This window comes from Dipodomys spectabilis, unplaced genomic scaffold, assembly GCF_019054845.1.
Source record: "Dipodomys spectabilis isolate Male_0828 unplaced genomic scaffold, ASM1905484v1 ptg000416l, whole genome shotgun sequence".
Taxonomy (NCBI): domain Eukaryota; kingdom Metazoa; phylum Chordata; class Mammalia; order Rodentia; family Heteromyidae; genus Dipodomys; species Dipodomys spectabilis.
Window position 1 is genome coordinate 673,229 of NW_024871093.1, and position 13,878 is coordinate 687,106.

The 13,878-nt window shown below is 40.4% G+C and overlaps 1 protein-coding gene across 1 annotated transcript in view; it reads right to left on the minus strand.

Annotated features, from left to right (window-relative positions):
• The window catches only part of Ttc28 (tetratricopeptide repeat domain 28), a 348,362-nt gene that overhangs the window by 212,369 nt on the left and 122,115 nt on the right, over positions 1-13,878 (minus strand). Inside the window, exons 2-4 of the mRNA XM_042667697.1 lie at positions 12,967-13,114; positions 4,658-4,930; positions 3,338-3,468 (exon numbers count right to left, since the gene is read on the minus strand). Coding sequence (XP_042523631.1) covers positions 3,338-3,468; positions 4,658-4,930; positions 12,967-13,114 — 552 coding nt within the window. The remainder of the gene's footprint in view (positions 1-3,337; positions 3,469-4,657; positions 4,931-12,966; positions 13,115-13,878) is intronic.

Consider the following 13,878-nt stretch of genomic DNA (forward strand, 5'->3'; position numbering starts at 1 on the left):
TAGCTCGTAGAAGTAAGCCACCAGAACCCAGCTCTTATTTCCAATTAACTACCAAAAAGCTGGAAGTGGAGGTGTGGCTCAAATGGTAGAGTGCCAGTCTTGAGTGAAAAATGACAAAGGACAGTGCCCTGACCCTGAGTTCAAGTCTCAGTACCAGCACAAAAAAGAAAAAAGAAAGAAATGTTGAAACACCATTGGCTTCTTAAAATTCTTAAATTAAGAGAAAGGCTTGCATTCATTGCAGCCAAGATATAGAAACAACCTACATGTCCACCAACCCATAAACAAAGAAACCATGGTATATACATACAAATATTACTTAATTTTAAAAGGGAAATAAACCCTGCCATTTGCAACACCTGAATGAACATGGAAGACATTACATTAAGCAAAAAAAGTCAGACACAGAAGAAAACACAACTGTAATCTCACAAATAGTTGGATACTAAAAATGTCAAATTCATAGAAGCAAAATGTAGATGGAATGGTGGCTGCCAGTATGGGGGATGGAAGGAAGGGGAGATCTTGGTCAAAGACTATAAAATTTCAGTTATATAGAATGAGCAGGCTTACAGTCATTATATATAACACAGGTATAGTTAACAGTACCATATTGTATATTTGAGATTTGCTGAGAGTATAGATTTCAAATGTTCTCAAGCACAGGAAAGAGAGGGAGGGAGGGAGAGGGAAGAAGGAGGGAGGAAAAAAGGAAGAGGGGAAGGAAAGATGGGAAGGAGGAAAGAGAAGGGAAGGAACAGCTATTAATGAACACTTACATCTGATTTGAAAATACATTTATGGAGAAAATATTATAAAATTATGTCAACTTTCAGGAAAGTATATACCATCCCTAACTCCAGAGGCAAACACAACATCTGTGGCTGAGTAACAGACAACCCAAGCCAGCCAAGATGAAAAGAGAGCAGGCAGAGGAGCTTGTTAACATTGTCAAAGGTCTGATGACTAGAAACCGCCAGGGGACATGGATGAACTTATTCAACTCAGAAAAGAATTGTGGCAGCTGGACCTTCTCTATCTTCCCAGAGAGTGGGGTGGGTTTGAAAGCCAGCCCCAGGTCTCTCTCTTCTACACAGAGAGGACTTCCTAGCAGCCACTGTGTGAGTGAATACAGAAAGGATAACAGCGGGGGACCAAGGAGCCAATGTAGGTGGCAACTCTGAGATGAAAAGGCTGGGGGAACAAGCACTAGTATTACCTCCAGGATTCCTTCTATCTTTCTGATTCTGTAATTTCTTAAATACATTGCACCTCAGTGCTTTACAAAATTCAGAAAACACAAGTGATACATCACCCTATGCAGAAAAAGGCAGAAATTTTTCATTCTTCCTTTTTAATACTTATGACATGACTATGCCCCATAATTAAACTGTCTTTCCATCCTCTCCAACAACTGGGCTAGCATACATTTCAAAAGATATGGCAAAGGACTATAAATGCAGGTCTTGACTGATTGAGAGTTACTCATCTCTTCACCAAATGGGCCTGTCTAGACGACTATGCTATTTTAAATCTTAATCCTGGCTCTCACTTCTTAGTGCCACATCTCTCTAGATTCCTCTTCTTATTGCCTAAATATCAGCATCAAGAGAGAATTTCAGGGCTAGGGATAGCTGCTCTATGGTAAACCTCTTGTTAGCAAGTTACAAAACCCTAGGTTCTATTCCCAGTTCCAGGAAAAATAAATAGATTATCTGACTCTTAAAAACTGCTGATAAACTAAGAGTAATAAGCAATGAAAAAAGTTCATTCCAGAGAATACAATCACCAAAAGTCTATAAACTTTAAACAGTTCCTTCCTTCCTTCCTTCCTTCTTTCCTTCCTTCCTTCCTTCCCTCTCTCCCTCCCTCCAGCCTTCCTTCCCTTCTTCCTCTCTCCCTACTCCCTGTCTCCCTCTCTTGCACACATCTTCCCCCTTCTCTCTTCCTCTCTCCCTCTTTTTCTCTCTCTCTAAGTCTCAATCAGTTGCTCAAGATGGCCTCCAACTTCTGGGCTCAAGTGATCCTCCTGTCTCATCCTCCCAGGTAGCTGTTACTTCAGGCTTGTAACACACCCAGATCTTATTGTCTCTTATAAGCTTTTCTTAATTTCTTGATTCTTTATGATATTGCTGCCTGGCCATATTCCAGAGACTTGAAGTTACTGAATCATTTCAATAATAGAACTGATATTTATAATGTTGTACACTGGAATTCTGAGATGTAAATGTAACTAAACATATTTCTTAGCACATAAATTAATAAGCTTGTTTCCTCTGATGTTAACCATTTATTCTCCACTAATATTAGAATAAAATATAATTTATGAAAAATAGCAATTCTAGGGGTTAAACTCAGAGCCTCATACTTGCTAAGAAGGCACTCCACTGCTTGAGCCACAACCCCAGCCCTTTTTTGGTCCTTAGTTATTTTTCAGTTAGTCTTGAATATTCTGCCCAAGCTGCCCTGTACTGTAATCCGCTTCCCAGACACAACCTTACATGTGTCTCCCACATATCTGGGATAACAGGTATTCACTACAAGTATTCTTGTTATTGTTGTTATGAGATCTTGCTAACTTTTTGCCTAAGCTAGGCTCAAACCTCGATCTTTCTGATCTCTGCCTCCCAAGTAGCTAAGATTACAAGCATGAGACACTGTGCCTAGTCAAACAAAATTTCTTTATGGAATCACAAGCACCATACCAAGCACATCATATAGGTTACATATAATCATTCCACAACTATGCATGCAATATTTAATCATTCCTTGAATCAGAAAACTGAGGAAAAAAGAAGAACAATAACCTCTCTGAGGACCCAGAGCCAGGAAGTGCTAGAAATGGATCCAGAGCTAGATCTAACTGAGTGCAAACTCCACCCTCTTTCCACAAAGCAGGACATGCACTTTCTCCTATTACATCAATTGTTTGAGAATATTATACTCCATCTTATTAATAAAGATTAATATGGTTCTTCAATATCACCATAATGCAGGTTTCTCAGTAAACTTAACATGCTTCTCTCAGAAGAGTCAAAAATCCATTAAAGAAACAATACCAGCTTTCAAATAAAGTATGTTTTATGACTAGGTCATAACATAGAGCTTTCTGATAATTTTACATGACTATTACACAGTCCACTGGAAGAGAATAAGAGAGTACATGTGCCCTAGCTGTTAGATCCTGAGATTGGGGACCCATGAAGGCCACAGTCCACTGAACACCTGATTGATGAGTACAGATGGCATCAATGTCGATCACCCTCTGAAAGTGATATCCTAAAACACTTTCTGAGATACCAAAAGACCTTCTTCTGTCTGCAGGTAAGCACCTTACCTCCCGGTCCTTGAGCTTCATGGCAAGCACCAACTGATGCCTGTGGTTTGTGAGAGCCTCCCGGTAATTTCCTTTGGAGAAGAATGCAGAGCCCAGATTTCCATGAGCTCGGCATTCTCCTGTCTGGTCACCTGAATTGGATTTAAAAATAAAAGAAGCAAAATGTCTCTAAGTTATAGCACTGTTCATCATATAAAATAATCATCTTAACATCCACAGATTTGCCTGCTATGATGCCATTCACCTTCTTTTAGAAAAGCATTTGCTTCTTCCCAAGACGCCATGTGGGGAGTTAAGATCCTAGAACTTCCATTTCTGGGCAACCACTATTACTGTTATAACTACAACCACAGTCAGGGCTTCGGTGAAGCCCTGAAATGTGAGGTTGGAGACCTTGACCTGAAGAAGATGCTGTGCAATGTGAGGTTGGAGATCTTGACCTAAAGAAGACGCTGTGCAAGTCTCATTGCTCATGGCCTGATGCTGGACAATTACCAGTTGCTGGTTGTGACATTTGTCTTGGAGCCTCCTGTGCATTCCTTCTTTACAGGCCCGCTGGTGCCAGACTTCTCTGCCATAGTCCTCTAAGACCTTTGACAATCATCACAATGACCATCATGATCAGAACCACACTTGTTCTAAAAGTGCAGAAACCGGGACCCAGAGGCTAGGAAGGTTTCCCTGCGAGACCTTACATCCCTAACTTCTGCACTCTACTACCTTGGGCAAAAATGAAACAAAAAAAGAGACAAAAATTCACCACACCAGGGCTGGGATGTAGCTCAGTGGCAAAGGGCTTGCCTAGCAAGTGCTACGTCCTGGGTTCGATCCCAGTACCAAAAAAGAAAAAAGACAAAAATTCACGCACCAGAGCTACAATTCAAGATATTAAATCTGTGAGCCCAAATTTCTAAGGAAGGCCTGGAGTATGTGAATCCACAGCTCTTGGCCATTGTGGAGTTCTGGTACTTTGTTATACCAGAAGGCTTAAAGACTTGCATACCTTTTTTTTTTTTTTCACTTTAAGCTTATTTTATTTGCTTATTCGAGTTTGTTATTTGGCTGAAGTCCCCTTTTTCTTTTTTTTATGCATGCTTTCTGTGTGTGTGTGAAAATACTGTACAGAGGGATTACAATTACATAGGCAAGATAATGAGTACATTTCTTATCAAGCATTGTAGCCTCCTCTTTTGTTTAGATTTGCATACTTTAAAATGGAGACTATACTAGAGACATAGTCACTCTTCATCATATGCCAGGCTAGTCAGCTTTGTTTGTTTTGTGCCTGCATGGAAATAAAGAAGAGCAGCATGAGCCTACCTAAGGTCTTGGCTACATCCAAATCCTGCTGCATGTACCCAGTGCTCTTCTCTGTGTTTCCAAGAGACCAGTAAGCGCTGCTCAGGGCAGAGAAGACGGAGCCTCTCAGCTTGAGGCTGCAGGTGCCAATTTTCAGAGCAGCTTCTAGGACAACCACTGAGGCGCCATGGTGGCCAGCTGTCAGGAGTTCCTGCCCCACTACAGACACAACCACAAAGGGACTCTTGTCCAGTTTCATCTTCTGAAGCTGCTGATAAGTGGGCTCCAGGGAATCTGAAGGAAAAGGAAACAAGGGAATATAGGTTGATATACAAACAATCTTTTATAATATGCTCTAGAAACAGGTGACTTCTGTCTTTTTATGACCTGTTCAAGTACAAACTCTTCAATCTAGCACTTCTGACTGCCCACTCACCAATTTGATTAGCTTCTCTCACCTAGCCCATCCAGCATTGTCCTCTGTCACTGCCAAGCACATAGGCCATGCATGGCCTTTCTCCTGGCTTTCTTCAAATTCCATGTACCATCATCCCTGAAGGCTCTTCTCCCATCCTGTATCTTCCCTTCAAGTCACACTTCTGGCAAGTCTTCTCAGCTCTTCTAGCTTTCATGAATTAATACATTTATTCATTTATCTATTTATTTATTTATTTTTGTTGTGAGTACTGAGCCTTGAACTCAGGACCTTGTGCTTTTAGTTGGCTTGCTTGCTCACAGTTAATGATCTACCATTTGAGCCACTACTGCTGCCCAGCTTTTTTCTGGTTAATTAGATATGAAGTCTCCCAATCTTTTTTGCTTCGAGACTAGCTGACTTCAAACTCCAATTCTCTAGATCTCAGCCTCCTGTAGTTAGTGACATGTCTGACTTTTCAGCTCCCAGCTTGTCATCAATTCTTATGTCTAAACTGGTTTGCACTTTAGAGTTAGTATTGTATAGTTTGGCCAACTATTTTAGAATTATTACACAACTGTCATTTCCCAGCTGACTCTGAAGGCTACCGAAGGACTATTTAATACTCAATTATAACCCCATAGCAAATAGCACAACATGGCACATAAAAAATTATTTTACAATTACCATATAGGTGGAAGTCTTTAATGTGAGTGGCACTCAATAAATGTCAGCTAAAACTAAATTGGAATTACTGATCAATGAAATTTGCTCCTGTTTGCTCCTGGAGATGCAATGTAAGTTCTATACCAGATCATTCTTCCTGGTAACACAAGGTCCATCACTGCTTCTGAAACCAGTATGTCCAAATAAAAATATTACCAAACAAAACCATAAGGTTTATTAAAGTAAGAGAGAAAACAGAGTTAACGTAGATCTCAGTTTAATTATAAGCCATTTCTGTCAAGGTCAGAGGTCAGAGGGCCACACAAATTCCTTCCACTTACAGCGAGGCCTGAATGATGATGACCTCCAAGCTTTTATTCCTCTTCTCCCTCTCCTTTAGAGACAACTGCAGAACTATGAACTACTGCTCTGTAAGAAGATGGCCTTTCTGACCCATTTGTTGTTAGCTTTCCTGAAAATCTCTTGCAGATGAGTTGTTCTGCCACATACATGTAAAAAGCTAAAAAGAGGCTGGTCTCTTTAAATCCTTAATCTCCTTGTCCACAGTACTGCATTAAAATGTAATTTTTACAATTTATGACTTCTCAACTCTCTAGTAAGGAGCTCTGAATCAACATTACCAGGGAAACCTTGAAACTTACTGGTGCCTAAAGCATTTTTTTCCTTCAATCAGATCACTAAACAGAGAACAAAGAACATTTTTACACCTGTCAAGATGCAAGCAGTGCATAGAACCAGTAAATGCCAGCTAACCAATTGGGTTAAATACAGGCCCAAGCACTCAGGAATTGCAAGAATAGAACAATACCTTAGAGACCCACCAGGAGCAGAATTTTGGTGGTGCCTGCTGATGGGTTTGGCAGCCACTGGTGAACACATCAGCATCCCACTGACCAATTAACCAGACAAAAATAATAGATTTTTAGAGCTGAAAAGACTTTGAAAATACCCTAATTTTAGAAATGAGTACTTATGTGATTCACCCAAGGTCTGATAGCTTGGGCCAAACCCAAGATAAGACCCATTGCAGGGCTCTGAGCCCAGACTGTGCCAGGCAAGATTCTAAGTTGCCAGCTATAGAAAGTGGTTCTGAAAAAAAAATTAAAAAAAAAAACAAAAAACCAGAAAGTGGTTCTGGATGCTTATAAGTAAAAAGAAACACACTGCATGGCTGGCTACTGGGAAGGAGAAAAATCCAGGCTTCCAAACCCATAGCCAAAACCATGCCATAAAAGCGGTTTAGTGAAGGCAGCATAATCACTGCAACTGGACACAGGATATCACAGTTGGCAATGCCAGCTCCATGGCTGAACACAACACTCGAAAACGGATGTCATTGCTGGCACCTACCACCTATAAAATAAATTCTACACTACCCTCTCTGAACCTTTTAGCACTTGCTTCCAAGTCCCAAGCTGCAAAGGAGGGAGGGAAAATGTGGCCTTCAAGTTTTCAGCTTTCGTGGCAGGAAGCAGGAGCAGAGGTATGAGATGGGCAATTCCACATGTAGGAAGTGTGTTTGGATGTTCTTCCCCAAATGACTGATGGCTGCTCCAGATGGAGACATGCTTTCCACAGCAACATGGTGAGGTTAGAAAACGAGTCAACGGAGCCTCTAAAACTGGACACAAGTAACAGAAAGAAGAGGGAACCCGGCGCCTGAAAGAGATGTCTGGGAAACTCCCTAAAAGAAATTCCCAGAAAGAAAATATTTGATGGGAAAAGTTTTCACTGGATGAATATGAAATTAAAAATCTGAGAGGTAAAAAAAATCAAATTCCCATCTGTAGTTCACAAGAGAGAGAACATAGGTAACAATGGGAGGGATGAACACTGCCAAAATAGATCATTGCAACTATGAAAATAGAACAATGAAACCTGTTGAAATTGCTTGGGGAAAGGAAAGAGTAAAGAGGGGCTGGAATGAATTGGAATGCATTGTAAACATGTGTGAAAAGGTAACAATAAAATTTCACTCCACTATATAACTAATGTAAGCAAATAAAAAATAAATAAGAAAAAGAATACAAGTGCATTAAAAGAAAATAACTATAAAACTGGTATAAAGGCAATGGGTGTAAAGGGAAACTAGGAGGCTTCATGGAGGTAGAACTTGAGGAAAAAGTAAGACCTGGGTTTTGGTTTCTTCCCTGGAGAAACAGATTTCATTTTACCCTAAACAAAAGAGCCAGGGGAAGACAGGTGCAGAGAATGGCAGGGGATAGGAACAAAGAGGTCTGCAGGACAGGAAGCTGAGGGTAGTAATGGAGTCAACACTGAGCTAGGGTAGGCCCATATTTCAAAGCTGCATGGCCTCTGTCTCTTTGCTTGTCAAATGTACGGGTCATAGTTGCAGCAATGGTTCACAAATGCACACACTCCATGTATTTAATTGTGTTCGTATGTGTATGTAAGTATACCTACGTACATATAAATGTATTTATGTGGTAAATATATACTCTTCTACTGTAATACACATGTCATTTTCACTATATGTAAATATTTCTTTAAATTTCAATGCCAAATGTCTTGCTATGGACTATAATAATCTCAGTAGTCCACATTCACTAATCAGAAGCTCTAATTCCCATTTCAAATGCTTTTGTTTTCTTTAAGATGGAAGTCTCTCTGTGATGTCTAAACTGGTCACAGGCACCCAGGTTCCAGCACTCCTCCTGCCTCAGCCTTCCAAGGAGCTGGGACTACATAGGCACATTGCACCACACCCAACAATTGTACTTGCTTCTGATGAATAAAGATGGAAAGGTAATTTTTAATGTATGAATGATTGAAAAGATTGTTCCCAACTCTATTGTTCTATTTTCTAATTCCTATTCTAGGGGAAACTTGGGCTATTAGCAAATGGACTAATTTTGTGAATTTCAGCAGGCTAGAAAAAAAACAGGATTTTGGCAGTCAGTAGCTATTATATTGTTTTTCTTTCTAGAATCCATGTATAATGTATGAAAGAGCCAATGTTAAACCAAGTCCATAGGAACATAAAGGCCCTTTACAACACTGATTGATCAGTTGTTCTGTGCCTTTGAAATGTAAAGGCTTTAAGAGTTTAAGATGAACAAGTTCCATTTCCTGACACTTGAAGAGCTTTTAAGAATGCAGTAAAGGCTAATAACAAATAATCACAAATCCCACAGCTAAGAGATACATGGATTTCACTGGTTCTAAGATGCAGTTATTCACATTTGCGTCTGAATTGGGGGTTGAATATCTTGAACTCAGTGGTATTTTAGTGGCTGACCACTTCCCTATAAGAGCTTTCAATGTTACAGAAAGCTGCATGATAGGAAGAATTGGGTCAGCAATTGCTCACCATTCTCTTCCTTCTTGGGTCTTGGTAATATATGAAATAATGGCACAGCTTTTCATCCTGAGTTTTTGGACCTGACTGTGCCCGCCTACCCCGGCGGTAGGTCTGGGGAGGTAACATCTAGGGAAGGTAACATCTGCTTAGAAATTGGAGGTAGAGAAAACATGGATATTTTCAGGAATGCCAGACTTTTAGTTGAGAAGAGAGGAATACCAGAGTTTTAGTTGAGAAGAGAATAAGAAACAAGATCATTGACACTAAAACTGAGAGAAAGTCATAGAAAAGGTGTGTCAGTGCCTCTCGGCCCAGCCCTTTCCACCATAAACACCAGATAGCTGGATGGTATGTGTCCTTTCCCCAGTGAAAAGGAGAGGCCTGGCCTGCTCCTCAGGGCCTGCACCCCAACAACATTAGCAGTAGGCACTAACCTCTCCCAGGTAGGGAAGGGCTGAGCTACAGAGAAAGAATCCATGCATACTCAATAGACTGGCAAATGGCAGAGCTAGAACGAGACTCCAGTCTCATGGGGCAAAGCCTACCTTTCTAACACCATTTCAGACACAAGCTGAAAGAGTTCAGTGAGGGTAAACAATCTGGTAAATCTAAGTGGGCCCAGCTGACCCTGAGAAAGGAATGTATCCCCACAAGCTGACCCCGAGAGAAACACATATCCCTAGCCCTTACCCACCCGCTCATAAAAGCAACGCCCCTGGATCCTCTGGAGCTCACAGAAACAACAGGTGATGGCCCATAAATGTAATAGTCTTTAGATTACCAAATTAACAGGAGAAGAGAAAATACACACAAGAGAACCCTCAGCAAGAAGCAGCCCTGCCTGGCATCATTAGAGGAACAAATAAAGGTAAACTCAATCTCACTTCGTAATTATATTATTAAATCCATGGCTGGCAGTGGCGGTGTGCAATGCTATCCAAATTTGCTTAAACATTTATAAGATAAAATGAACTGAAATTGCTGAAAGACTACCTAAAGGAGAAATGGAAAATACCAAAGGATAATGAGAAAACACGTGAAACAAAGTCCAGATTTATATATATACTTATTTTATATTTTCATTAATGATTTAAGAGAAATAGGCTATATATGGTAACACAATTGTATCCACAGGAGAAATAGTTTAACTGATAGCTCATTTGTGAGCATAAGTGAAACAATATTAATAAAAGAAAAAATATTTAATTGTTAGAAATATAGGAACAATAATAAAAAAATAAAATTAGCTTTATTATGGATAAATAGCACATATTTATATAAAAACAAGAGTAGATTTCTATAGCCAGGCACCAGTGGCTCATGTCTTGTAATCCTAACTACTTTGGAGGCTTAAACCTGGAGGGTTTTAGTTCAAAGTAGATAGAAAACTCTATGAGAGTCTATCTCCAATTAACCAGCAAAAACAGAGGCTGGAGGTGAGGCTTAGATAGTAGAGAGCAGGGGCTGGGGGTTTAGCTCAGCGGAAGGGCGCCTGCCTGGCGAGCACAAGGCCCTGGGTTCGGTCCTCAGCCCTGGAAAAAAAAAAAAAAACTACAATAGATAGTGTGAGGCCCTGTGTTCAAACCCTGGTACCAGCAAAAGAAAGTTCTGTCTTTAAAAATGATTTTGTGTGTGTATGAGTGTGTGCACATGGACACATGCAGATCTGAGCACCTGCACAAGCTAAGCAGGGCTCTACCACTGAGCCACACCCCCAGCCCTAAAATAAAATCTTTTGAAACTTTACAAAGCTTGCAAGTCCTGGGAATTTTGTCTGCTTTCTGTTACATCTAAGAATTACAAAACAAAAACAACTGACACAACAGATCCCATCTATCTGTGGAATGTCCCAGACCACATAGCTATGCAGTAGTGGCAGAAACTGAGAAAGATGCAGGAGGCTAAAATAAACAGAGGGCAAAATTGTGCAGCAAATGACAGATTTTGTGAATTACAACCATACAACACAGAGAGGTCATTAGGATGTGGGTGATGCCAAGAACCCTGACAAGCAGCAGTCTCTATAAAATGTAATTAAGGGAAGCCCACCTGGAATAGGCACAGTGAATGCAAGGCTAAAAATAAACCAGATAAATTAAATTGCCTTGAGGGAAGAAAAATAATATTGGAGCGCCCCAGGCACCTGTAGGGAGCTTTCTCCAGGGTCAACCTCGGGTCATCCCACTCTAAGATGGGAAGAGACAAGGCACAGAAAAAAAACCCTTAGGGTGGTAGCAGCTCTCAGCTACTTTTTGCAGTACAGGGGGGATTTCTTTACATTTATCTAAACAAATTGCTTCAAAGGCAAAATGGTAAGTATGATTCTGCTGATATCAACACATATTCTAAGGCAACAGCAGACACACCTCAGAATCAAGAAGTGATAACTTTATGAACTAAATAAAACATGTTCTGTGGAGAGGAGAGTGGGGAAGAAATGAGAAAATTCTAGAAAACTGGTAAAGAGACAGGTTGATTGTGTTGTTGTTGGCAACCCCCCTCCTCCTCTCCCTTCCCTGTCTCCCCTCCCCCTGCCCAGCCCTGGAGGTCCACAGCGCATCTGCTCTGAGTCAGAGTTTATTAACAGCAGGCCCCACAGTGGGAGAAACCATTAGGTTCCTGCAGAAAAGACTTGGCTTTGCATGGCTTATAAAATCACATGAAGAGAGCTTTCCTTACATCTCCCCCCCACAAAAAAAAAAAAAACCATGAAATCCCTAGCTGTCAGGAAAATATCTTTTATAGCTATGAATTATCCAGAGACCAAACGAATACCATGTAGTTCAACTAATTTTCATTTAGCATATACCTTGAGCCAAGTTTAACATTAGCCAGTATATTAAAACTAACTAATGCTGCAAACATGTTTTAAACTAGATAAAAAATGTTCACTTATACCACCATCAAAAATTTTAAGTTCATTTTCCCATATATAAATTTCAAAAGGATACCATTAAAGATTCACTTGACCTGACCTAAGTATTGTGAGGCATTATTAGCATCTTCTATATCTCTGAACTTGCCTTCTGACTATCAATCCAATGGTAACAATTTGTACACACTTTTCCTCAAATCTTCTCAAGAGCTCATTCCTCAAAAAGCAATATTCCTGCTGGGCATGATAGTATATACTTCTCACCTCAGCACTCAGGAGGCTGAGGCTAAAGAATCCCAAGTTCAAGACCAACCTGGGCTACCAAAGGAGATCCTGTCTATAAATAAAAAAATAAATAAATAAATGTTCTGGGTTAAGTATATAGCAGTAGAACACTTGCCTAATATACATAAAACCCTGCATTTTAGCCCCAGTACAGAGAAAAGGGGAAAAAAAAAAAAGTAATGGTCATCAAAAGAAAACCAATCTATTCTAAGCCTCAAAACTCCTCCAACTTCCTTGGTACCATTTTCAATCCAATCTCTTCTTTTTCCAGAATATCATTTGGAATAAAATAGAATAACAGAGAAATTATTTAAACTAGTATCTGTCTTAATTTTCTGTCCTTTTAATTTTCGTATTTATGTCTAGACAGCAAATTGGTCCATCCAAGAAAATCAATTTACTTATACAGTTCAATAGAATCTTGAAACTACAAAAAAATAAAGGGATAGGTGGAATTATCTAAATAATCTAAAATCTAGACAAGTCAATTTCTTTACCCATGGCCATGGCGTTAATTTAAAAAAAAAATCTGAATGTAACCCACGTCCACTAGTGTCCAGGCAAGTGGTCTTTCCACCATACTACTTTGTCTCTTTAACAACAGTCACTGGCAGCAATTTTGATCTTTCTTTGTCAGAAATATCAGATGTCTGCATAGTAGTAACCTTCGAGTCCCTGATACTCGACTATAATATCTTAGAAATACTTTAAATTAATATTTGATCCAGTAATTTCATCCTCCTTACCTCTCATAGGAGACTTCATGGCGGCTTCTACCATCCCCACAAGAAGCTGGAGACTCTTGGGGTCTTGAGCCAGTCCGGATGCAAAGGCCGCCAGGGCATCGGCATGACGTCCTAGGTACTGGAGGGCAACACCCTGTCGGAAGTATGCCTGGAAACAAAGGGAAGAAAAGGCTTGTGTTAACACCCTTCACTCAGGAAGACAGGTGGGATTCTTCACAACAAAAGACCAGCAGAACTCTTTTTTTTTTTTTTTTTTGGTCGGCCGTGGGGCTTGAACTCTGGGCCTGGGCGCTGTCCTTCAGCTCTTCAGCTCAAGGCGAGCGCTCTACCACTTGAGCTACAGCGCCACTTCCGGTTTTCTGGTGGTTTATTGGAGATAGGAGTCTCACGGTCTCTCCTGCCCGGGCTGGCTTTGAACCGCGATCCTCAGATCTCAGCCTCCTGAGTAGCTAGGATTACAGGCGCGAGCCACCAGCGCCCGGCTACCAGCAGAACTCTTAACAGAGGAGAGTTTGGCTCAAAACCAGAATGAATAAAAGCAACTGGTTTCTTCTGGTATCATAGGATGTAAGCATATTTTCTTTTTTTATTTTTATTGTCAAGGTTACAGTTACAGAAGTAAAGTAAGAAGTACATTTCTGGGGAAGGATTGGGTGGGGGGGGAGGTTGGGAAGGGAGGTGAAGGGTAAACAAAGGAGGAGGCTGCAATGCTTGGTAAGAAATGTATGCATTATCTTGCCCATGTAATTGTAACCCCTCTGTACAGTATGTTCACAAATAAAATTAAAAAAAAAAGAAGTACATTTCTTGTCAAACTTGTTACCCCTTCCTTCATTTTTCTCCTACTTTCCCTTCTCCCCATTCCTTCCCCCCAAGTTGTACAGATCATTTCCAACATATTGTCTTGTGTAT